This window comes from Taudactylus pleione, unplaced genomic scaffold, assembly GCF_031769625.1.
Source record: "Taudactylus pleione unplaced genomic scaffold, aTauple2 ptg000105l, whole genome shotgun sequence".
In the NCBI taxonomy this organism is placed as follows: Eukaryota; Metazoa; Chordata; class Amphibia; order Anura; family Myobatrachidae; genus Taudactylus; species Taudactylus pleione.
Genome location: NW_028284507.1, coordinates 9873752 through 9900566, shown reverse-complemented (window position 1 = coordinate 9900566; position 26815 = coordinate 9873752). Strand labels below are relative to the sequence as shown.

The window sequence follows — 26815 nt, the reverse complement described above, 5'->3', positions numbered from 1 at the left end:
TCACTGATTCAAATATTAATTCAATCTACGTTTATAACCCTTGCACTGACCCCATTTGCAACAAACTCTTACCCAGAGTTTTATTCAGAGCAGGAAGTATATATAAAGTTTGTTATGTATATTGTATAGTATTTTTTATATAAAAATGTAGAGAATGTATAATATATAGTTTTCCAATATGCAAAGCTGAAACCTGAAGTGTCAATTCATTCAACCAGGGGTCAGACGCAGGGGGCTAAAGGCTTGATACATACAGAATGTGTAGACAGGGCTGTAACTAGGGTGGTGCGACCAGTGCCATGGCACAGGGCACTGCAGGGCAGGGGGCACTGTTTGGGCCTGTCACTTTTCCTGTGTATTATCATTCTCACTTGTAACTTCCTCTGCTTTTATCCCCCCTATCTCTTCCCTGGCCCTTCCCCATGAGGCCATGGCCCCTTTTCAGGTGCACTATCTTGTGTCCCTATTTAAAAAATGGGTGGGGGCACCAATGCTCTCACTGGAACACGGCACCAAAAAGTCTACTTACGGCTCTGTGTGTAGGCACAGTATTAGTGCACTGTTCATGTCGTTTGTATACATAAATGATAACGACCAGGTCATAGACTGTGACCTGTTACACACACAGGGCCTGATTCAGAGCCGCTCGTAAGCGGCCGCTCGTTCGCTCCGAGCGATGTTCGCACAACTGCGCATGCGTATGGGTTGTAATACGCATGCGCGAACCAGTCATTGCGGTCGGAAATTGTGTGCTCGCAAAATAGCGAATGCCTGCTAATTTGAGTAACAGGATGAGGCGTTTGTGGGTGGTAACAGGGGAAGGTGCTTGAAAACGGGGAGTGGTGATCCGAACGCAGGCGTGCCAAACGGTCGAAACGGGCGTTTTAAGGGTGTGCATAATTAACAAAGCAGCGTCATCAACCACGTCACTTGGTTGTCTTTTAGCCTGAACTGCTCGCATGATTGCGGTAGGAAAATCCAACCACAAGAATAGCGAGTTCATACGCCTTTCAATGTACTCGATTAATCTAATAAATAGCGGAGATGACGTAGGATGCGAGCGGCCAGGGGGCGTTTTTTTGAAAATAGCGAGCGCATGTTTCGTTCGCTCGTTCAGACATAGAGGCATCAACAGACCGCAAAGAGCGAGCGCTCTATTTAAATAACCGGCCCCTTTTTCTGAACGAGCGAGCGCAAATAGCGTCCGGCTCTGAATCAGGCCCACTGTACATTCTGCTACTGATGACACTTACCTCATCCAGGCTGTTCTGGTGGCAAGGAAAAGAAAAGGTGAATCCCAGAGGCAGCGACACTCCTTTCATGCCCATGTACTCCAGGAAATCAGCAATGCAATGTACAATGTGGTCAAAGAGCTGCAATAAATAAAATGATCATCAGGATGTAATAATAGATCAACTGCAAATAATTGTGACACATTCAGGTCCATATATATTAATGCAGTGGCTGCAGTAGTGAATTGGGGTCTAAATCAAGGGTAGTGGTACTCCAGCTGCTGTGGAACTACACATTCCAGAATGCCCTGCCATAGTTTTGCTGTTAAGGAATGCTAAAACTGTGGCAAGATATGCTGGGATGTGTAGTTCCACAGTATGCTGGAATGCCACACATCGCCTACGCCTGGTCTGAATTATTGCAGTAGACTAGAGTTAAGCTCACAAAACTCTTCAGCTGTTGTCGAACTAAAACTCCCATCATGTTCAGGGTATCTCACCTCCTCTCCGGTCCCCTGCATGATATCCTGGGGAATGGTGTAGATCTTGTTGTGCATCTCCACTCCACGCCTCATACTGTTCCGAACACGCACCAGCAGTACACGGAAATTAGTGCCTCCGAGATCCAGGGCCAGGAAGTCTCCTCTCTCTGAAAGACAGGCGTGTGGTATTGTTACACTAAAGGCATCTGGCTGCACTGTGTATATTACTGTAATGAGTCTGGATTCTAAATAATTCAGTATAATATGAAAATTCACCTATAACAGAGTTTTCCCAGAATACCATAGCTGGCTAATTCACATACTGTTCAGACGTAATCCAAATGCAATTTAACAAATGTACAATCCCTGGTGATATAGTCTCCATGTGGATGGTGTACTTTACATTCTGTTTACTGATTTGTAAGCTGTACCTGATATGTCTGTGAGCATCAGAAGACACAGTGTGACTCCTCAATAATACCAAAAAAGATGTGTATATATGACTCTACATGGACGCGTCACGCCACACAGTATAGCACCATGTTCTGGGGACCAACCAAAACCCACGAATCTAAGGGAGCTCACCTGTGCCATCAGGAGTGGACCGTACATAAGTAGGGAGCATCTTGACGGTGGCCTCGTCATGGCTTGCTTTTCTCAGGCCCCTCTCCATCTCACCTCTCAGGATGCTCTTAACCTTTAGGAGCTGCTCTGTGCTAAGGTTCAGGGATTCAAGTGTCTTCTCCCGTTCATGGCGCTGGTCAGCCAGTCGGTATGCCACGGCTGTCACCATGGCTGCCCCTTTACCACTGCCATCCTCTGAGCGGATGAATCGGACGTCACAGTCAGGCACAAGTCTGCGGACAGTCTTCTGTAGGAACCGCGCAAAACTGATGAAGAAATAACAACACTGAGAATGTCAGGAAACAACCACAAGGCCCAATTACTAGAAAGGGTTAATCATAGCCAGAATCCAATCAGTCTGTTAAACAAATACTGGATTTCTGTGATCATGAAAATTATTTAATTGCTTATATCAGGGGTCTTCAAACTTGGCCCTCCAGATGCTGTGGTACTACACATCCCAGCATGCACTGCACATAGTTTTAGCATGCTGTTATATCAAAAAGGTGTCAGTGCATGCTGGGATGTGTAGTTCCACAGCAGCTGGAGGGCCAAGTTTGAAGACCCCTGGCTTATATGTAACTATTTCATAATCAACAATATGTGGTGAGTCTCAAGGAAAATTCTTACTGCAGTGATCTTGTTAGAGATTCTTTTGAAAAAAAATTAAAAAAGACCTAACTTGTCTTTTTGGGATAATGAAACACTAAATACACGAACTGACAATAAACGTAAGTGTACACTTGGAAAACGTATGCACGTTGTGGGGTAAATTTGCTATGCAGCACTTTTCAAAGCCACCGCACCATCGGCTGTCTCGGCCGCTGGATTTACAGGGGTAGTAATATTAAATATATAACGTGCCTGGTTTTGCATTTACTATTATTTGCCATTGCATTTTCTGATTTCTCCCCATTAATTAGCTCCTAAGTTTCCCTGTTTGGAGGCCAGATAAGAACCTCGTCCATGCAGTAAGACCTAAATGTAAGTTAATGAGATCCTGCAACAGCAATGTGATAATCACACTTTCCAGAAGACTGATCCCACCGGAGACTTTCAAATGTAGGCAGCTACTGTATAGAAGCATCAGGGGCAACACTGAAGTCAGACGACTCGTTTTATGTTTTTAGCTCTTTGCAAATAATAGACATGACTTGTTACTCTATGTGATGCTCTCTTTTTGGGATACTAGTCAGTGGGTTACATTGTGCTTTGCATTTACTATGGATGTAAAAGGCACAAGCAGAAATAAACTACTGAACACATGGGTTTCCTCATTTCGAGTTACACAGATCAAATAGACAGCAATCATCATCATCAATGTAAGCTGCACCTGCCTTGTGTGGGCACAGAATTTGCATTTGATAAGGAACTCAAAAATATGTGTACCCAAATAAAAGCGCAACTCAAAGAGCTGCGCGTAGGTTTTATCTGCACTCTCTGATCCGAATGTATTGATCTGCCTTACCCAGCGATAGGTGCCGCAAGCGTCAGATATGTGCAGCTCACAATACTTTGCTGAGAGACAAATGTTGTGCAAAACTCATGGATCCAACGCACTTGGACCCAATGCTAATCATCCCCTTAGCGCACAGCTCACTATGAGGCTTGTCAGCTACCCACAAGTCAGCTGCTATTACAGTCACATTGTGGGAATGGTTTTAAATATGGATATCCACCTATATGCAGCGCTGTACGCACCTGCGCAACAGCATCGCCCCGTATCCATACGGCGCCATCGCTATCAGAGTGCAATTGCGCCAGTCCTATGCTAGGTGTGAGAGACCCATCTGATCTCTGCGTACATAACGCTATGTGCAGCCTGCAATTCCGTTTACACCTGCTCCCAAAAGTAAGCCCATGAGCGAATGCACCATTACCTCCCAGTTACCACCAACCAGCCGCAAGTGGAGATGCGACTGAGATGCGTAAGCTCGGCTAGTGCTAAAAAGTGGCGTTCAATTCTGAATCGTCCCCTGTCACTCTGCTCCTCACTTACTGTGGGTGGTTCTTGTAGACGGACCCATCCACTCCCACTGTGGACCTCAACCGTTCCGCACCTTTGTTCTCTCGAATGCGTCGCAGAACAGCAGCCAGGGTGGCGGCACACAAGCTGGCAGACCGGGAAGAGACAATCTGGCAGATTCGGTGCGTGGCCACGCAATCCTCGTGTGATGGCTCCAGGCCCAGCTTGCTCAGGATCTGCTGTGCCATTTTGATCCCTTCTTTATCTCTGGAAAGGTAAGGAGGATCAACGGGATTACAAGATGCATTACATCAGCCTTATTATAGTAACGTATTGCCACAGAAGTAGTGTATCATGCAGACATGGCACTTAGCCCATGCACTGTGCGTTTAGGCCATGTGTTACTATACATGACATTCCAGGGAAATAGCTATTTTGGTAAGGGAAGTACATTCTCAGAACAGGAAGCAGACATATGGTGGTGGCTACTTCTGCTTCCTATCTATATATGGCAAAAATATGGAATGAGATATATCCCCTTCCGTTTCTGTACGATGACGTCATCAGTCAGTGTCCAACGTCATTCCCTACCATCCAAGTGGCCATAAAGGGGGAATATATTCTTGTGGCGAGCGAAGTGAGCCCGCAAGGGGCTGACTTTCTTATTTTCCTGGAAAGTGTGGCCAGAAACCTCCACTTCCATGGCAATATAGCCCCCAAACCAATGACAATGTTTCAGGTTATACAGTGCAGCAGGAGTAAGAGGCCTCCAACAGTCACGTACGCTGCAGTTATTGTTATGTATAAGTCTGTCTGTATTACTTAGTAAACTCCAGGGGAACAGCAGGATGTGACATTTTCCATTGAATAGCTATGACACATCGTCATGTGTACGAACATTACCTCAAAAACCTAAACAGACCACGTTTTTACCCATCTGTGATTATTGTAGTAATGGCCCAGTCATAACCCAATCATTTAAATAAATTCACCTATATTTAGATTAAGTGATAATGATAACAAGGTCTGTCGGTGGTCCTGGAGAAAAGTTCTACCAATGAGGATAAGATAATAGTTTGTTCCCTTTGGTGCTGGAAATAATATCAGAACCATAGATGTCAGCAAGACAGCCTCCTAAACTGTGACATGAGACTTCATTTCACCAATATTCAGAATGTCATTTATGTTCTTACTTTTCAATCTCGGAGACATAGCGAGTCTCAAAGTGTCCAGTGGTTAAGAGGTCAGCTGTAATTCTTCCTTCAAATAGCAGATCCTCCTTTGCCATCTTAACTAGGATGAGCCTGACCAACTCTCCCATGTACATCCCGCTGATCATCTTTTCAAACCTGAAGAGAAACAATTGCACAGTCATCACTGCTAAATGTCTATTGTATTTGACAATTCAGTAAAACCTCTGCATGGATGCTGAACCTGCGACTGATCATTGTCAGAACATGACACAACCACCAGGTGGCAGTGTTACAACTTCAAAACTTCTATTTAAGCAAAGAACACTGAATGCTACTGTATGTAATAATGGGATTTTTGCATTTCTTATGTAACGAACACTTGGATATATTTATCCTATACTTAAGTTGCTCGCATTGCCTACAATCACAAGCAGACATGAACTAGTGACTTCGCTGAGGCATATCTTGCAGTCAGGTACGCATTCATCAAAGCAGTCAACAGATCTCTACGTTCATGAAACAGGAGCTTAGCCTACAGCAGAACATGCTACACAGAGTTTCAAAAGGAAAGTTCCTAAAATATAGTACAACATTCCACTTGGTTGAAGCTTTATTCTATATTACAAAGAGAACAACAGTAACGCAGCTTCAGATCAAGAAAGAGCAATGAGATAAAGAATTAATTACAGTCAGATGACCATAATCAAATACTGATTACAATCTTCTGTAGGCGTAATGAAATGACAATGTACAGCCATAGGCATAACAGATTACAGTCATATACAAGTTGTTCCACTCAGATAACTGGAAAGCAAACCTAAATAATTATGTGATTTGTTTTGTTTATTGTCCCTGTTTCCTAAAATAATATATTGGGACGAAAATATTCTCTATAGAAAATAGTTCTCCTCTGCATGGTAAACAGATGCAGATTGTAATAGAAAAGCAGAACTATATGGCAGGCAAGGTCTTATTTCATCACCTAATGCAAGTGGAAAAAATGGACTGGTACTACGGGGACAGAGCGTAATACAGTATAACAAGTGTGACATAAAAAGCAACATTATTATTATCATTACATTTTATTTATAGGGCGCCACAAGTGGTCCGCAGCGCCGTACATACAGTACAGGGTACACAGAACATTACATTACAATACAGTAACCAAAATATAAACAGAACACAAGTAACAATTAGCAACACAATTCTCCATACACAGTACAGCTCTGAAGGTGAAGGCTGTCATAGAAGTGCTAGAGAAGAAGGCTGTGAGACAGTGGGGAGGAGGACCCTGCTCCTAGGAGCTTACAATCTAGGGGAGAGGGGAGACAGACAGATGACATGAGGCGTGAGTGTGTAGAGGGGAACCTGAGTGCAGGAAGTAGGCGAGGTAGAGATGGCTGAGGCAGGAGGGACAGAGACTTGGTGACACGATTATTTGGTGGAAGAGTATGCTTTGACAAATAGGTGGGTTTTCAGTGCACGTTTGAAGCTCTGCAAGGTCAGGGAGAGCCTAATCGAGCGAGGGAGCTCATTCCAGTGAAGGGGGAGCTGCACAAGCAAAATCTTGGATACAGCATGAGATGAAGTAACCAGGGTGGAGGAGAGGTAACAGTCATTGGCAGACCGGAGTGAGCGGGAGGGAGTATGTAAGGAGATGAGGTTGGAGATGTAGGGAGCAGTAGAGTTAGAGAGGGCCTTGTATGTGAAGGTGAGGAGTTTGAAGAGGAATCTGTGAGGGAATGGGAGCCAGTGCAGGTTTTGGCAGAGGGGAGCAGCAGAAGTGGAACGGTGGGAGAGGAAGATAAGTCTAGTTGCAGCATTGAGTACAGACTGGAGGGGAGCAAGACAGCAATGTGGGAGACCAGTAAGGAGAAGTAGTCAAGCTGAGAAATGATTAGAGAATGAATAATCAGTTTGGTAGCATTCTGGGAGAGGAAAGGCCTAAACATAATTTAATATAATATAGTATTCCTCAATGCTCATCTTTACTGTACAGTATGTATTGCTTATTGTTTATTTTATAATTTTGGACTATTCATTCATGTATATATTTATTATCTAATGAGCATTTAATGTCTGGGGTATATTTACTAAAGTGCAGGTTTTTAGAAGTGGAGATGTTGCACATAGCAACCAATCAGATTTTAGCTATTTTAGAAGGTGCTAGATAAATGTAAAGTAGAATCTGATTGGTTGCTATGGGCAACATCTCTACTTCTAAAAACCCACTCTAAGTAAGTATATCCAACTGTCCTCAAAGAAGAAATATAGATAAAGTTATTCAATACTTCAAAATGCAGCAGATTTTGGAACCTAGCGTTTTTAATTCTATTTGAAAAACGTGCGTTTTTGCAATAACGCAAAACATGAGGCAGATAAAGTAATTTGGTTTAGATTTTTGGATTTGGGGGGAAAAGTTACCTTAGGGGTCCAAATTTCATGGTGATTCCTTAATAAACACCCGTGATATTTCAAATAAACGGGATAAAGAAGCCAAGATTAGTAAATAATTTAATAAATGGAAAAATCAATATTTAATAAACTAATTGTCAGACAGTCGAGATATTTGGCAGAAATTGTTGTCTTGACATCCTCTCTTAACTACAATATTTTCGTAGAAATCTGAGACGGTTGGTGGATACGCCTGGTTGAACTGACATGGAATGACCCTTCAGGGAGTTTGTGAAAGCAACACATATGGGCGCGGCGGTAAAGAGAGACATGCCGTAAAACCGGTTTACATCCAAATGTAAATGAGCCCCAAAGCAGTTAGTAAGATCTGCTTGTTTATGAAAAAACACACTGATACTTTTCAGAAAATGCATGTATCCATAGGGATCATTGTCCCCTATACCCAGTGCAGGGAAATGATACTAATGACAGGGCCGCAACTAGGGGGGGCCTGGAGGTGCACGTGCACCGGGTGCGCCGCTGTACCTGGCGCCAGTGTCCTCCAGCCCGACACCGCAGGGAGACTCCAAGCCGGTCGCCCACTGAGATGTTATTACCAGCGGGCGCCCGGCTCCTTCTCTGCAGCACCGTGCTAGCCGGAGGCTGGAATTTTCTCCTGAACTCCAGCTTCCGGCTCTCCCCACAAGCACTATGGGAGAGACGTAATGACGTCTCTCCCATGGTTCAGAGGAGCAGCCAGGCGGACCCGACGGCGGCAGTCACAGGAGCAGGGTTTAAGGTAAGTATTTTTTTTTCGTGTGTGTGTGTGTATGTGGCACTACGGGGGCATTAACAGGGGGCACTACAGGAGGACTACAGTGGCATTACCTACAGGGGCATTACCAGGAGGCTCTACAGGGGCATTACCAGGGGGCTCTACATGTGGCATTACCAGGGGGCTCTATAGGGGGACTACAGTGGCATTACCTACAGAGGCATTACCAGGGGGCTCTACAGGGGTATTACTATTCGGTCACTACAGGGGCATTACCATATGGGCACTACAGGGGCATTACTATGGGGACATTACCATATGGCCACTAGTAAAGGGGCATTACTATAGGTGCACTGCTGAAGGAGGCATTACTATGGGGACACTGCTGCAGGGGGCATTACTATGGGAGAATTACCGGATTTGCCAAATTACTGTCTTGCCCCGGGTGACAAAAACCCTAGTTTTGGCCCTGCTAATGATCCCATAAGAATGTATATATCTTTACATATAACAGCTACATAATGGGGGTAAGGTGCAATCAGGGAGATTGTTAGACTCTTCAGGGAGTCAGGGAGATTGCTACTATTTCAGGGAGTCTCCCCGACAATCAGAGAGAGTTGGCAAGTATGGTAACACCTTCTCCAGTACAATAAATGACATGAACGATTGGACATCCATACTGAGATACTTACAATTGTTTTCCTGGATTCAAGGATCCCATGTCAATTTCACGGTCAAACTCAGTTCTAATGTCATCCAATGTTCCATCATCTCCAAATGCTCCCCACTCCATATTCACACACATGCGGCCCTCGTCACCCTCTACCAGGTCAATGTGACGCATGTCTTCCATGTAACACGCATTCGTACCGGTGCCTACAAAGTACAGTGGGGTATCAGTAAGCAGGGTCTTTTATCATCTACGTGTAAAAGGGTGTGTTGGGGGGAAGATTAGACAGAGCAGGAATCCATCATCACTGCCTTACCAATAATAAGGCCAATCTCACAGTTGTGGTCATCATATCCGCAGGTCATCATTGTTCCCACAGTGTCATTTACCACTGCAACTACATCAATATCAAAATCCTACAGAAAGAGAGATAAAGGTGTAAATTACAGTACTGTACATATTGTTAATGTTAATTATGCAATAATATTTCAAAATTAGTGTAATGCGGTATAATGTAGATACGTTTGTAACAATATGATTAGTTACATTGAGTTTAGTACAATGAAGGATCTGCTATGGTAATAATGGAACTGAATAATAATTCAGGTAGGGTATCATTTAATAAACAGCGCCGTAACAGTGTTCAGGTGTGATATGCATTACCGCCGGCCACAGGGCCGGCGGTTCAATTCCCGACAGCGGCTGCCCAACAAAGGAGGAAATCCCGATCGTCCTAAAGGTAAGTATTTACTAACCTAACCTAACCCCCCTAACCCTAACCCTCCTTAGGGGTGCCTAACCCTAACCTCCCCCCCTGTGCCTAACCCTAACCCCCCCTCTAAGTGCCTAAACTTAACCCCCCCTTCCCCACTGCCTGAACCTAAGTCCCCTCGGTGGGTGCCTAACCCTAACCTCCCCCCGGGGGTGCCTAACCCTAACCTTCCATCCCCCTAGTCTAACCCTAACCTCCTCCCGGGGGTGCCTAACCCTCCCTCCCCCTAGCCTAACCCTAACCTCACGGGGGGTGGCTAACCCTAAGTCCCCCCCGGGAGCCCTAACCCTCCCCCCCAGCGGCTGTCCGCTGCGGCGCCCTGCATCAGCTCGATCGGGATGCCGGGCGCCGGTCTCCAGACGTTGGGCAAATGACAGGCGTCTAGATTTAGACGCCTGTCATTCGTCCCTAGTCGGGATAAAGCAGTCTGGAAGCCGGCGATCGGCATTTAGACCGTCGGGTTTCAGACTACATCCCCTGGGTTCAAATACTTTCTGTGAAGAGCAAGCAGCACCGGTGAGTGCAGCACTGACCGGAGCATCCTGTGGATGCTCCGTTCGGCTGTACAGGCTGCAGGGTGCCTGTCTGGAGAGTCTAAAGGAAGCTCCGGTGGTGCTACAGCAGCGATCTTGGCTGTAGGGTGCCGTTCCAGTCGCCCTTCTGACCAATGCAGGGGCCGTGGGGCGGCAGCGTTGGCACACCCCTAGTTACCGCTCTGATCATGAATAAATAACTGTAGTTATGTGGGACCATGATGCAACAGCAGATAAACTTATGTTTTGACCTGATTCAGGGACTGTTTGCTCGGAGTCACAGGACAATATTTTTCATATCTCTGAGGCAGCAAATTAACTGGAAATTATTAGTAGATGTGAAATACATAATGCTCTGTGAATGAAGGAAACGTTATACATGAGCTGCACATGACGTGTCAGTTCCGATAGCGTCCATACTGCGATAGTTCCCTTGTGCGCATCCACTAGGATGAACAAAGATCCGCCATCTTGGAAAACACGCTTTAAGTGCCAACTTACTCCGCGTTTCTTGATTGCTCTCCTTAACAGTGTAACAACATCCTTTCCCTCCACACCACAGGCCTTGAATCCTTTCGTCCAATTCACCAATATGCTCTGTAGGAAGAATTAGAAGAATTACAGCTACTGTGAGTATGGGGATGGGGAACAATTTAAGGAGGAAGAGTGTCAAGAAGAGGTCATGTCCTAAATTAAGAAGCACACTGATAGCAGTGTGACCTGAAGTGACAGAACTATATACAGTACTAGGAACAGGATCTCAGCAGATACAGTAATGTGATATGGCTACTATGAAATTCCTAGCAGAGATTTAGGGCCGCCCTGACCATGTGGAAAGGTCAGACATTCTACAAAGCCTGAGATTGTTGTTAGATTTATCTGTCATCGCCCTTATCCTGACACAGGCTGAATACAAAGACAATGCAAGTTAGTTAGTTAGTCCAGTCTGCAGGCACAGTGTATACCCACTCCATCTGATAACATGATGCCATTCTCTCCTGCCTGTGTGCAGGTCAGGAAAATGTTTGATTAAAACAATGGAATGCAGATAAATGGAATACCTATTACACTCTATGGCAGCAGCCAGTCAGTGTGCCAAACCAACAGCTATGAGAAAGGAGCTGGTATAAACCTTAGTATATGTGATAGGAATGACAGTACTTTTCAAGCCCATGAAACAGGAAATATTCACAGGAACATCGTCATTGTGCATTATATGACCCAATTCCTTATGCTCATTCATTGACATTGCATTTAAATTGTAGGTCTAACATTTGAACTGAACAGAACCAGACACTCGCATACTGTATTGCAAATGCGGATTGCAGATTGATTACTGTTGGTTGCAAATCCGTCTACACCTAAATCAGTGTTAATAAAAGACATCCATGTATCGTGTGATCATTCTGCACTCACCTCGTCTAGTTTAGTCTGGTGGCAGGGGAAGGAGAAAGTGAATCCTAGAGGCAGCTTCTTGTCTTTGATATTCAGTTTGTCCATGAAGTTGCCCAGGCACTCAGCAATGTGGTCGAACAGCTGGGAAGGGGGAAAAAAAAAAAAAAGATTTGATTTTATGCAGTAAGGAGAATTCAATTGAAACCTGACTTGTTGTAACTGTGCACCTGTGACCACCACTGTGATATGTGAGTGACGGAAGCAGTCGGTGTGTTGTACCAATATTCAGAAGTATGCCAGCTATCAGTCAGTGACACCATGGGGACATGATGCACAAAGAACTAGATACATGACTATGGCAGCACCATTGCAGGGGGAAAGCAGGCGTCAATTTATGTCCATTTTTTTTTTTTTCACTTCGGCATTCGGTAAATATCGGCATTGCGTACGATTACAATCTTTCAAAAGTAAACACTTCAGAATTCTAGATTTATTTTATTGACTTAAAGCCCCCATACATCAGCAATGAATTGGGCCAATACCCCGATACCCTGACGCCGGGGTCTAGGGATCGGTGAAATGTTGGATTTCCATGATTTGCCGATCATGATCTAAATATGATTGTGATCAGCGAATCTGGGATTGTTAACGTAAAGAATTTCACTGATTCCCCCATGGATCGGCGATCAACTCCGACAGGCGGATTAGCCGTTACGGTCGGATTGGGGAACTGGTAAAATGGCCTCCTGATGTATGGTGCCTTTAAATTCAGGTAGTTCCTAACAGAGCCGTAACTAGACTTTTTGATGCCCTGTGCCAGAAAGAGCATTGGCGCCCCCCTCATTTTTCAAAGGACATAATGTACCCAAAAAAGGGCCATGGCTTCATAGGGAAGGGCCAGGGAAGAGATAGGAGAGACCAGGAGATGCTGGGGATGAAATAAGAGGAAGCTACAAGCAAGAATGATAATAAACAGAAATGTGACAGGCCCAAACAGCGCCCCCTGCCCTGTGGTGCCCTGTGCGATGGCACCGGCCGCACTACCCTAGCTACGGCCCTGGTTCCTAAATACCTATACTTTGTACAGTACAATACAAACAGAATCAGAATTTGTCATATCACTGGTATTATTAATTTAATTTTTTTTCTTATTACATTTTCACATTTGAATCTCTTAAAAGAGGAAACACTGAGATAACAGCAACATATTTAATGGCTTAATATACAAGTACTAAAGAAACAAAGTTAGTTCAGGGATAAATATTTTTTTTGTCCATTTAAGGCGGGGCAAGAATGTAATACCGGAACATTTTAAGGTTCGCTCAGTAATTTCAAGCCCTGAGCTTTTTATTTTTTATTACACTGTTTTCTTTGCTAAGCGCCTGACAAAACATGTCAAGGCAAATCACTGCATTAAAGATAGCAGGAGCTGATCAGAGTGGAGCCGGGATTGTGCAAGTTATTGTAGTCGGGCGTCCGTGTTTGTATTCCTGAAATCTCTGGCTGGCAGGAAAGTTACACGTATGAGAGAGAAGCTGCAGACAGCGCACAGGAGGAAGAGGAAATGCTGAGGAGGAGACATTCTACAAGCTGCCAGCATTCTGCATGGCTTCCAGACAGCTAGGCCGACAGCACGCCCCACATTGCACCAAACATTCAGAGAACTATGTGCTAATATATATATACAGTATGTAAAAGTGCCATGGCTCTGTATATACAGCTCTTTTACAGGTTTGGAAAGGGATAAATAAAGGACTGTCACACTGTGGAAAACAGCTCCTTTCTTTCATAACATTAAATGTTTGGATGACAACCCTAGTCACTGTGTTCTAATGTCTATTAACCTGTTACAGGGACCACAGTATTACAGTAATGCCACCCACAGAAGTGGTTCATGTCAGTGAGTATAGAAGTATATAAGGAATTTTATTTTTTCTACCGAACACTATCTCCATCTACTGTTATTAACTTTCCTTTTTTTCACTCTGATCCATCATCTTCTGTCTTCTCGAACTAAATATACTGACAATGTCCTACCCTGACCTTTACCTCTCTATTTAACATGGAGATCACTTAGGTGTTTCCAGAGTGTGGCCTCACCTGTGCCCCGCTGCCCCTCATCAGATCTTCCGGGATGGCATAGATTTGATTCTCCATCTCCACCTTTTTCATCCCGTTATCGGAAACTTTCACCCGCAGGACTCGAAAGTTGGTTCCTCCCAAATCCAGAGCCAGAAAATCTCCATTTTCTACGCAAGAGGCAAAGAAGACGTTTATGTGTCAATAATAAGTCACAGATTATCATATATGTCATTATTGTTTATGTTGAGGGTGAGCCTTTCATTCAGCATCAAGGGCAGTGAGAATGTATCCTGTTCATGAGTAGTGAAAGAAACAGGAGGCTATTTATGAAACAGTGATAACCACTTTATCATTTTTCTTTGCCGGAGTAGAGAGGTTATCACTGCTGTCTCCTATTTAAGAAGAGGGATACCGCAGAGAAATCACTGATTTCTCTTGTGTGTACCCATAGCCTGCTATGGGGACTAGGGTGTCTGATCTTACCAATCTTGAGATAGCTTCACCCAAAAGCCTGTGAAGCTAGAGAGGTTTCACAGAATTCCCTCCTGGTCATATCTCACTGGACTCCTTTACGGCAGTGACCTCCTCCTATTGGCTGACCACCTTGCCGATAGTGATAAGCTGCTGGAGTGGGGTAGTAAACCACGGCTTAGTAGCAATGTTTTTGCCAGGGCTCTAAAAGGAGCATCTGCATGGTAAACAGCAGCACATGGACATTATGGGGGAGATGTATCAAACTTTGGGGAGAGATGAAGTGGAGAGAGATAAAGTACCAACGAATCAGCATCTAACTGTAATTTTTCAAACACAGCCTTTAAAGTGACAGTTAGAAGCTAATTGGTTGGCACTTTATCTCTCTCCAAGGTTTGATACATCTCCCCCTGTGATAAAAAAACCCCAATATATAATGGTTCTTAAAGCTGGGGGATAGTAAATAGACCCAATAATACCAGCAATGGCATAGTAAATACTGCTGTGCCCCTCATGGGTCTATTTACGAAAGGTATAAAAGTAATTTCTATCGTAAATCTGGACATATGGTGTATATATGGTGACCTCGTTACACTGTCTGATACCCAAACTATAATACAAGTTTTGTACTTTGTTATGGACCGGGTGGTATATAGCACTGTATGTCTATAGTAAAATTCAGAATTGGTGTTTGAGACCCAGAACGACCTCTACCATCACTCTATTCCAAGCAGTGATTCTGCTGTGCTGGCTTCACTGTGAGGGATTACACTGCCCAGAACCATTGTGCTCACACAATGAGACGGCCATACAAATCAAAGGCAGCCGGCGTATTTAACCCCTTAGAGGCGAGGACAGTGGGTGGAAACAATATTATTGCCTGCATCAGATGGATCTATTTCAATGTAAATAAAAAACATCACTTCACACTGCCATTCACATGGCTAATAGTGTCAGTGATAATGGAGAGCAGCTGTATTCTAGGAATATTTCCAGATACCACATCTGTACAGCTGTTGCTAATACTTCTGTACTTGTTCATCATACATATGAGTGTGCATGTAAAACATCCGCTATTAAATATATGAAAGTTCGATCTTATTTTGCAAACAATCCTGCCATCACTCTGGGTTTTTTGATATTTGCTTACTCTCTAGGCTGTTGAGCTAGAGCTGGAATTAACACAGGCTGGCACGCGAATCGTATAGGACATTCACAGACAACTGTGATAGACAGCTACAAATGTATATCGTATATTATTATTATCATCATTTATTTATATAGCGCCACAAGTGTTCCGCAGCGCCTTACAAAGTACATAAACAAATAGGTGACCAGTGACTTACAGTACAATACAATACAGGACATGGATAATATACATTGCTACATTCGTGACCATAACACCCAGTTAAGCAACAGAGCAAAGCAACCAAGTGTTAGGTGCCCTAGTGGGGAATAAGAAGTAGATGAAAGTAGACGGAGAAGCACAAGAGGGTAGAGGGCCCTGCTCGTAAGAGCTTATATGGAATGATGTTGATGTGTAAAGAGCATGCAACATGCAAGACTCATTCCAGTGCCTGACAAAGACTGTTTGGGCCCTGGGCAATATGGTGATTTGGGCCCCTCACTCCTCTCTGGTTGTCATAAATAACCACATAAAGTAGGCTAAAGTAATCTGGGCCACTTAGTGCCCATTTGGCCCATGGAGAGCCTAGGTTCTATGGATGACCTGACTAAGGCTGGTTCAATCAATGGATGGAGCTCTGATTAATACAGCAAACATTTATAAGTGCACATAAGTTGAATGCATGAAACAGGCACAAAATACGCATGTGCTGCACGCTGTGGTCCGGTATCTGTTCACATAACTGAATGCAGTGCTGCATCTGTTCACTGCAGCCCACTTCATCTGATCCTCATTTCACTGAGAGGGACTGATTCAATCATTCTGGGCCGGACGTACAGGGGCTGTGTTTGCGTGATGCCGCGGAAGCCGATTTACTACCCCATGCTGCCATAGGGCTAATGCGAGGATATGTGCGGCTTCAAGCGGGATACTGCTCCGCCCACTGTTTTTGTGTCCACAGCTGCAACCGCAGTGGCATCACTAGGGGCATGAGGGCCACACCAGGTGACACCAGTCACGCACAGTCATGGTCTCAAAATGGAACAAACCAGGCATGCGCGAAGGGTGGGTAAGTGCCGCACCAGGTATCATCACACCCGGTGACACCTTTGCGAACCGTCATCATTAATATCAGCACTTGTACCAGCACCATGCTGTGTGCACGAGATCCATCAGAAACAGGCTGCCCTCCTCCGTAGAGACGACTTAGCTATATGCCCACAACACTCCCATGCAGGGGCGTACTGGGGAGTGGAGGGGGCCCGTGTGCATCCCTCGTCATGGGCCCCCTCCTCTCACCCCGGCGGCCAGAAGCCGTCTGACGCAGCTGGCCGGCCACCGCAGAATTAGTAGACTCTGGGCACTAGAGTGTGCCCAGAGTCTACTGCGCATGCGTAGATGTGTTTGCTCAGGGATGCCAGTGCTCGGGATACCGGTGGTCAGAATCCCGACGACGGCATACTGACAGGTTACAATACCGACATCTAAAGGTATGTACTCCTAACTCTACCCCTAATCCTCCCTCCCCAGAGCCTAAAACTAACCTCCCCACAGTGCCTAAACCTAACGCTCCCTCCCCCGCACCCTAAACTTACCCCCCCCTGCAGCCTAACCCTACCCCTCCCCCTAGTGCCCAACCATAACCCCTTACCCTTCGGTATTCTGGCGGTGGGGATGCCGATGACGGTATTCTGATAAATGTCGGGATTCCGGCGTCGGCATTCTGACCGCCGGAATCCAAGTGGTCGGGATTCTGAGCGCATTCCCCTCTGTACAACACTGTGTAATATGATTGGAGATATAAAAAAATGGCAATAATGTTACCAAGCAATAGATTACAGGTCAGACAGGTTTACTCCACTTCCTATTAGGAAGTAATTGGTGACTGAGGCACCTGTTACAGCTATTGTAAAACCCTGGATATGGATTGCATTGTGCTGATGTAATGCCCCATAGCCTAAAGAGGGTGGTGGTGGTGTTTGAACAATCATGGTGATAGAAAAAGGTTGTTGCAGCCAAGCAGAAGAAAGTGTACATAAAACACCGATCTGTTAAGAAGGATAACTTAAATGTTACCTCAGATTCATACACAGACCTTATATGAGGCTGGGGTCAGGTGTGACATGTATTTACTATTTATCAATATTTTATTTTAGTCAGAAAAGACATACGCAGTGCACTTAGCGCTGGCGGCAAAGGGTCACAGTAAAATGCGTGGGGAGCAGCCGTGAATGTGCCCAATAGCTTTTCATTGAGAAAATAGGAGTGCTGAGGTAACTGGTGCAAACTAAGTGAGCACTGGATAAAATCTCTGATTTCTCCGGTGTTAACCCATTAATAAATTAAGAAAAGCTGAGAAAAGCTAGTGCACTGCTGAACGCAGATTCCCGATGTTTGGGAACCTGCACAGTCGCATGACCCGTTCTGCGCATCTGCAGAACGGGTATGCGATCCCGCTTGCTGACTGTCTGTGATTGACAGTCTGCTGCTGCTTGTGGGTGGGGAGGGGGCGGCGATACAAACAGAGGCTGGTCGCCGCTGTTGGAGGGAAGGGAAGAGGCCAGGATCTCCGGTGGCTGACAGAGATTTCCTTGCCTCTTCCTCTCAACTGCGGCGGCCGGCTGTGTTACCCCATGGGTCACCTTAGCTGGGCGATGTTACGCAGATTATCCGATGCTGCATTGGACAACGCAGCTCGGATAAGTAATGCACAGGAGGCGTGATGCCTCCTGCTGCATTACCGTATCTGCAAGGATCGCAATTGCAAAGCTGCCTGCGTGCAGGTCACGCATGCGTACAAAAAATCCTGGTGTCCGGTGGAAGGAGCAGGACAGGGGCATAGGGATCCGAAAGGGTCCCTCTTCGCAACCCTGGACTTCTTTCAATAGGGAAGGAGCGTGTTGCGAGCTGGAGCAAACGCCATCTGAAGATGGCAAATGCTCCCGCAGTCAAGCTCCGAAAATGTTGTATTTTCGGAGCTTGATGAAATCTGTCCCCATTCCGGGAGAGAAAGGTAAGCAGGAGATATCTGTGATACTAGTGTATGAGGACAGCAGGCCATTCTGCGAGAGGAAGGGAAGTAGGAGATATCTGTGATACTAGTGTATGGGGACAGCAGGTCATTCTGCGAGAGGAAGGTATGTAGGAGATATCTGTGATACTAGTGTATGGAGACAGTCGGCCATTCTGCGAGAGGAAGGTATGTAGGAGATATCTCTGTGATACTAGTGTATGGGGACAGCCGGCCATTCTGCGAGAGGAAGGGAAGTAGGAGATATCTGTGATACTAGTGTATGGGGACAGCAGGTCATTCTGCGAGAGGAAGGGAAGTAGGAGATATCTGTGATACTAGTGTATGGGGACAGCCGGCCATTCTGCGAGAGGAAGGTATGTAGGAGATATCTGTGATATCTCCTGCTTTACCTTCTTGATGAATGGCCCGGACACTTAATTTCTACAATTGCAGATGAACATGTTCATTTTCACGTGCTTTTGTAGAAATTAAGTGATGATGAATAGAGCCCATAGAAATCTATGGGGCAGCTTTTGTGAATCTGCTGCAGTCCTCCTTCTAAAATCCAGGAGATTTGAGGTTGAAACAGCCATTTTGGGGGAAACTGAGAGAAACTTAAGTGCATGTTCAATATTTTTTATATCTTTTATTTTTCACACCTAGTTATATGTTTCTTTACTTTTTTCTGCAATCAAAATTTTTTTTTATGTTTTGTTTTTTTCATTTTAACTTTTTGACTGATAACAGTTCGCATGTAATGATAATAAATAATAACTTAATTTCAGGAAACAGATTAGTTAACTACGGTATGACACCCTAAACATTGGGCATATTGTGGTCCTTTTTCATAATAATGTACTTCCTATATTTCTCCTACAACATACAAAAGGAAGTTGTTGCAACGATGTTGCAGTTTCCTGTAAGGTGGCTTGGTAAATGGCGTAATTCCTAAACTCGCTAGAGACATCTACAGTATAATATGTATCAGCTGCCTGTCAAATATGTGGTCTTACAGCAGGAGATGTTGAAAATATTTCAACTATAGAACATTATATCCTGACCAACACATATCACGCAGGGCCGTCAAGAAGTTGGTTTTGCCTTGGCACGAGGAAGTGGTGTGACCAAACCTGAGGCTGGTGCAATGCTGTCCCCAGTAGGTGCAGAAGGTGCGTATGGCCGTGTCAGCTTAGGTCCCATACACATTGGGGTATCTATAATGGGTGCAGGGTGTGAGGTGCACATGGGTCCCTGGGGGACACACCCTGCACACATGTTTGATACTGAGTTACTGACCTATTCAGAGTCCTGCAATGGTGCTGCACTAGCAATGCAAATCACAGGGAATAACCTACAGTGGCCATTTTCCTGGAGATTTACGCATGCGCAGTAAGTGTCCCCGGTACCAAGGCCCGGGCGCCATAGTACCAGAGACCTGTGCTTGTGCAGTAGACTATGACACAATACCAGAGACTTCTGCACCACAGAGAGGAGGGGGCCCACACAGAGTAGTCTGCACACGGGCCCCCTCCTTTCTTAAATCGCCCCAGCCCAGACAGGCCTGGGTATTTTGTACTTGCTCTGCATCCCTCTGTGCTCCTGATCCTATGTGTCAAAGATACTTAGCTTTAGGGTCCATCACTGATTTGGACAGCGGTGAAGGTATTTGGACCAGAATGCGTGTGTTAGATGTACGCTGACACTTTTAACTCCCTGGGCGGCATGCAGCACAGGTTTGACCACATTTCTCATATGCACCAAGCCCTAGAATGCGATGCACTCCAGGCTTGATTGCGGTGGGTAACGCCATTTTCCTGATGGTGTTACCCTATAGAAGCCTATGGACTTCTATCGGGAGAGTGCTGTAGGAGGGATCCAATTGAATCCCTCCCAGCACCCCCCATGGGTATTTTATATTTATCATAGTTTTTGTATTTAATTACATTTTATATTGAAAATGCAACTAATTTAATTCTTTTAATAATGGTCCAAACACAATTCTGCCTGGTGTATATAACATTTCATTATACTATTATACTGTGTACAAACAGAGTAATGCAAATTTAGCATTTACTGTGAAACTACATCTGTAAGCTATCTCTATGCTAACATGGGGTGCACTCCCGATGTACATCTGTAAGCAATGGCGTAACTAGGGGGGGTCGGGCAGGGTGCGTGCCCTGGGCGCCGAGGGGCCGGCGGCGCGGGGGGGCGCCGCCGGCCACGGTCCGGCCCACCCTAGTTAGCCACCAGTGTAGCGCCGACCGCAGTGAGTGCGGTCAGCGCTACACATTTACACAGGACCGGCGGGCGCTAGGCTTCCAGCGCCGGTCATGTGCTGCACAGCTGAGCCCGTTCCCTCCCCCTGAGCGCTTGCCCAATAGTGCTAGGAGGCGGGCTCAGGCTGTGCATAACACACGCATCGCCGGCAGCGCTGGCGGCGATGCGTGTGTTAAACAGCAGCCAATGAGAGTTAGATAGACTCTCATTGACTGCCGCAGCACCCACTGCAAGAGCCAGGCTTCCGTCCGGCTCCTGCAGTGGGTAATGGGACAGACGTCATGACATCATGACGTCTCTCCCATAATGCTGAGCGTGCCAGCCCGGGAGGACTGGCGGGCGGCGGCGGGAGCGGCATCGCGGACCGGCGCAGCAGCAGCGTGGATTCAGGTAAGTATATTTTTATATATATATTTCTTAAACCTGTCTGCACTACTGGAGGCACAACGGGGGAGGGGGGTGGCTACTACTGGGGGGACCTCTACTGGGGGGGGTACAACGGGGGAGGGGTGGCTACTACTGGGGGCACCATTATTGGGAGGACCTCTACTGGGGGGGCTACTACTGGGGGCACTTAATCGGGAGGGGGAACCTCTACTGGGGACTACTACTTTGAGGGGGGGAACTACCACTGGGGGCATTATAAAAGGGGCCTACTACTAGAGGCACTGCACTGGGGGGACCACTACTGGGGGCAATAATAGGAAGGGCCGCTACAGGGGGCACTGGATAGGGGGGATCACTACTGGGTGCCTGCATAAGGGGGACCACTACTGGGAAAACTGCATGGGGGGGAACACTGCTGGGGGCACTATATAAAGGGCACTGCATAGGAGGGGACTACTACTGGGGGCACTATATAAAGGGCACTGCATAAGGGGATACCGCTACTGGGCGCACTGCATTTTGGGGACTGCTACTGGGGGCACTGCATAAGGGGGAACACTACATGGGGCACTGCATTTGGGGGGCCACTACTGGGGGTACTGAGTAAGGGGAACTAATTGGGGACTGTATAAGGGGGACCACTACTGGGGATACTGTATAAGGGGCACTACTATGGGCCTGCATAAGAGGGACCACAACTGCATACTGGGGGTACTGTATAAGGGGTACTACTGGGGTTAAGGTGTATATGGATAGGAATGTTCAGCGTGAAAATAAAGGGGTGTGTCATGTTGACACACCCCATTTTTAAGTGACCACGCCCATTTTTTGCCGCACGTGCCTTCGGCGCACACACATCTGGGGGGACTTCCTTTTCAAATTTGCCCTGGGCTCCAAATACCCTAGTTACGCCACTGTCTGTAAGCTATCTCTATGCTAACATGGGGTGCACTCCCGATGTACATCTGTAAACTATCTCTATGCTAACATGGGGTGCACTCCCGATGTACATCTGTAAGCTATCTCTATGCTAACATGGGGTGCACTCCCGATGTGCATCTGTAAGCTATCTCTATGCTAACATGGGGTGCACTCCCGATGTACATCTGTAGGCTATCTCTATGCTAACATGGGGTGCACTCCCGATGTACATCTGTAAGCTATCTCTACGCTAACATGGGGTGCACTCCCGATGTACATCTGTAAACTATCTCTACGCTAACATGGGGTGCACTCCCGATGTACATCTGTAAGCTATCTCTATGCTAACATGGGGTGCACTCCCGATGTACATCTGTAAGCTATCTCTATGCTAACATGGGGTGCACTCCCGATGTACATCTGTAAGCTATCTCTATGCTAACATGGGGTGCACTCCCGATGTACATCTGTAAGCTATCTCTATGCTAACATGGGGTGCACTCCCGATGTACATCTGTAAGCTATCTCTATGCTAACATGGGGTGCACTCCAGATGTACATCTGTAGCAAATGCTAGTGTGCTGCGTCTGGATGCTATTTGTCCCACATAACAGATGTATGGTCTGTAAATGCAATTTCTCTCGTGATCATCCTTTCCTGCCTACGTTAGGGGGAACAGATGCGTCCATTTCTACATAAGCATTTCTATCTTTTAAAGATATATTCCAATAAAAGAGTATTTAATATTACTAATAATAATAATGTTCTTTGTATAGCGCTTTTCTCCTAATAGGACTCCAAGTGCTTTACACTTGCAGATAAGAAAAAATACAATACAAAAAAAACTTAGGTGTTAACAGACTACAGAAAAAGAGCTACGGATTTGGGTTGTTGTTTTTGCTTTTTAGAAAATAGATGGGAATTAATTAAATACTTGAGTAAAAGCTCAACCCCCACATGACGTTTGAAAGATTCTGGGTGCTGCCAATAGTCCGTCATCTGCCAATCCAAGTAAACGAGCGGGGCGATAAGGAAACAGAAGCTGCATGAAGTATTTGGGCCATGGTTATGTGGGGCTATGAATGTCAGTAAGCAAATCTTGACATAGATTTATCATCTTACAGGCAGCCAGTGAAGGGAGTAGAGAATGGTGTTATATGGCAGGAACAGGGCTGGTTAAGTAACAGTCTGGCTGCTGCATTTTGCTTAAGCTGCAAGCGGTGCAATTCTTTCGTTGGGAGACCCAGGTAGAGGGTTTTGCAGTAGTCCACCAAGCATGATGATACCAATGTATGTATGAGTGTAGGAAGATCTTCTGAGGAAATCACGTGCATCTGGCTATGATTCGATCCTGGCTGACACCCGATGTTTAAGTGTAAAGCCATCGGTAAAATATTTGTACAGTGTAGTGTGTATTTTCCTCCTCTGTACCCAGTGTATGGAAGGGATCACTAAGCTGAGAACTTTTACACCCTGTTCTGACGCAATGTCGTCACATTGGGCTGACGCCTCATTTGTACGTCAGGAGTGGCTCCTTCTCCTCGGTCGCTGCTACATTACAACAGTTTGGAATGTTTAAACAGCGGGTGTGTGTGCCTCATCTATTGTCAATAGCACAGCCTAGAAAAACCATGGCCCATTTGTCTATACACACAGCTGTGGAGAGAAAACATTCCTCATTGGACAGAAACCCTGCCCTAGCTATAATCTGCTAACAGCTGTGCTACTTTCTTAGATGCAATATATTAAATATACAACTAAGTGCTCAAATGAAGTGAACATACATCCAGGGTACACCTGAACATCGACTAATATCAGGTTCACTATACTGTAACTTTTGATAGAGGAAAGTCACATGACTGAGATACCACGTATCCATGGTTATAAATAACTCTTTCCACGCAACATTATTTTCTTAATACTAATACTAAACGTCTGCTCATGAAAAGCTGATAGACTGGAATAGTCATGTGTCACAGGTATCACAGGCACGCTGTCCACGCCTTTATATTATGCAACAATGGAGACACATATTAAAGGTACATATCCACTTAGCGATTTTTTTGAACGATAACGATCTTTTGATCGATCAATCGTTTGCAAATCGTTTGCAAAAGTGTCTAAAACGATCAGCGATGCGCGTGCCCGCTGGTCGTTTAGACATCTATGATCTCTCCAACATGCTGGTCAACCTGACGATATAGGGCCTGATTCAGACCCACTCGCGAGCGGCTGTCCGCTCGCAAGTGGGTCGATGTTATGCACTGAGCATGCGCACGACGGAGGGAGCTCCGTCGTGCGCATGCGCCAGACGCGACGAGCGAAGGAAAGTCCTTCGCTCGTTGTGTCCGATCAAAGGGGGCGTGCTGTCAATGTTGATTGACAGCACGCCCCCTTTGGTGGGCGTGCCGGGGGCGTGCCTCCCTGACGGGGGCGTTCCCACGGGAACGCCTCCCGTCAGAAGCCGGCCCACTGACATCACTAGTGATGTTAGTGGGAGTGATTTTGGCTCTGATAGAGCCAAAATCACTCCGGAGCTTGCGGTTGAAAACCTCAACCGCAGGCTCCGGCTCGCAATTTCGATGGTCGCGATGGTCTCGACCATCGCGGCCATCAAAAAGCACGCTCGTATAGCCTGTGGGTGGTGACCCACAGCTATACGAGCGTCCAGGAGGACGCTCCATGAAAATGGAGCCCGGCCCTCATTCAGAGCGTGCGCTCTGCTCAGAGCGTACGGCTCTGAATGAGGGCCATAGTCAGGGTCAGCATGTTTCCAGATGATTGATGACCCTGCACTGAATGTCTGCTCGTTCAGTGCAGACACATCACACAACTGACAAACGACTGCACGATTACAATGTCATAATCGTGCAGTCATTTTCAGATCTGATAGTGGATATCCCCTTAAAGACTATTTTTATAGATTTCCTATGTGCTTTATCTAATTAAGTTATAAATAAATATATTAATATTACATTTGTACAGAAAGGCTCCCTGTGCATTTTCTGAATGCTTGCTACAAAATGCAATTAAATTGGCCATTTGCAGCACCACTATTGTTTTTTAACAAATACCTCCTTATATTTGCATGTACTAAACCTTCACCTACACTATCCCGCACCTCTACCCGCATAACTCTCCTTACATACTGCAGATAGAATTACTTAACTTTCTCTACAGATATTTGTTGGGGGTGGGGGTGGGAGAAAAGAATGGGATGGGCAGAATGGACATCTGGGGAATACTGACGGCTAGTAGTTAAAAACCTCACTATCTCTCCCCTATTTGGCGCCTTAATGAAAGGTCCCTGCTAAATCCTGTCTTATGCTTGCAACTGGCTTCTGCAATTAAAGACTATTCCTCTTTTAACTCCACTCCAGCTACTCTGGGACACCCAAAAAGCAGTGATTAAGACAGCGCCCTCCACTAGGAAGGCCTGGGCTATGAGACTCCTTAAACTTTTTGTTGTTGCTCAATTAGACAAACTTCATAAAACCTCAGGTCTGGCGGATGACTACCGTAAACTTGTACCTGCTAGAGATTGGCCTCCTTCTCACGGCAAAAGCTAAGTCTTCTCTTAAGTGGCTTAATCAAACTTTTTATGAAAAAGGTGATAAAGCTGATAGAATACTGGCATCCAGACTACGCTCTAAACTTTTAGTGTTCTAACCATTAAATGTCATTCGGGAGATTCAGTCAGGGAGCCCACGCTTATCACTGAAGAGTTTAGAAAATTCTACGCTAAGCTACATAACCTTTTGTCTTCCTCGGATAGCTCCTCCCCTGCTGTGGACTCTATACAGAACTTTTTAACCATCTGCCATCTCCCTAAATTGTCCTCCTCGGCTCTTCAATCGTTATGTGTCACAATCGAGGCGCAGGAGATCTCGGAAGTGATTAAGGGCCTCAAGGCAAATAAGACCCCAGGCCCAGATGGCTTTACGGCCACCTATTATAATTCCTTTAACTCTATATTATCCCCTTAGCTTGCCGGGGTGTTCAATGGCGTGATGTCCGGGGGCTCATTTTCCAAGGAGGCCCTCGAGGCTAAAATCATTGGAAGGGAAGGACACCATCTCGCTGCTGAACACCGATGTCAAGATATACGCAAAGATTCTTGCCAACCGTCAGAACTTAGTATTGCCCACCGTGGCTCAGAACGACCAGGTTGGCTTCATCCCAGGGAGGCAGGCGTGTGACAACACCAGGTGAGTTATTAGTCCCATTCACTCCCTTAATTCCACCCGCACCCCAGTCCTGGTGTTCTCCCTGGTCGCTGAGAAGGTCTTAGACCGTATTAGCTGGCCATTATGGTCCAAACACTAAGGGCCTTCAGCCTCGGTGGTGACTTTCTCCAAAGCATCCAGGCTCTCATCCGTAAATGGTCTTCTCTCGTCCCCTTTCCTTGGCAATAGGCAGGGGTGCCCTTTGTTGCCCCTGATATATGCTTTGGTTATTGAACCCCTTGCAGCATAAATCTGCCTCGACCCAGATATTAG

The 26815-nt window shown here is 45.8% G+C and overlaps 1 protein-coding gene across 1 annotated transcript in view; it reads right to left on the bottom strand.

The window, feature by feature from the left end:
* The window catches only part of LOC148525569 (hexokinase-2), a 49923-nt gene that overhangs the window by 8075 nt on the left and 15033 nt on the right, over nucleotides 1–26815 (bottom strand). Inside the window, exons 3-12 of the mRNA XM_088470839.1 lie at nucleotides 14137–14285; nucleotides 12058–12177; nucleotides 11143–11238; nucleotides 9653–9752; nucleotides 9359–9542; nucleotides 5498–5653; nucleotides 4338–4571; nucleotides 2300–2604; nucleotides 1733–1881; nucleotides 1254–1373 (exon numbers count right to left, since the gene is read on the bottom strand). Of these exons, the coding sequence (XP_088326965.1) occupies nucleotides 1254–1373; nucleotides 1733–1881; nucleotides 2300–2604; nucleotides 4338–4571; nucleotides 5498–5653; nucleotides 9359–9542; nucleotides 9653–9752; nucleotides 11143–11238; nucleotides 12058–12177; nucleotides 14137–14285 (1613 nt within the window). The remainder of the gene's footprint in view (nucleotides 1–1253; nucleotides 1374–1732; nucleotides 1882–2299; nucleotides 2605–4337; nucleotides 4572–5497; nucleotides 5654–9358; nucleotides 9543–9652; nucleotides 9753–11142; nucleotides 11239–12057; nucleotides 12178–14136; nucleotides 14286–26815) is intronic.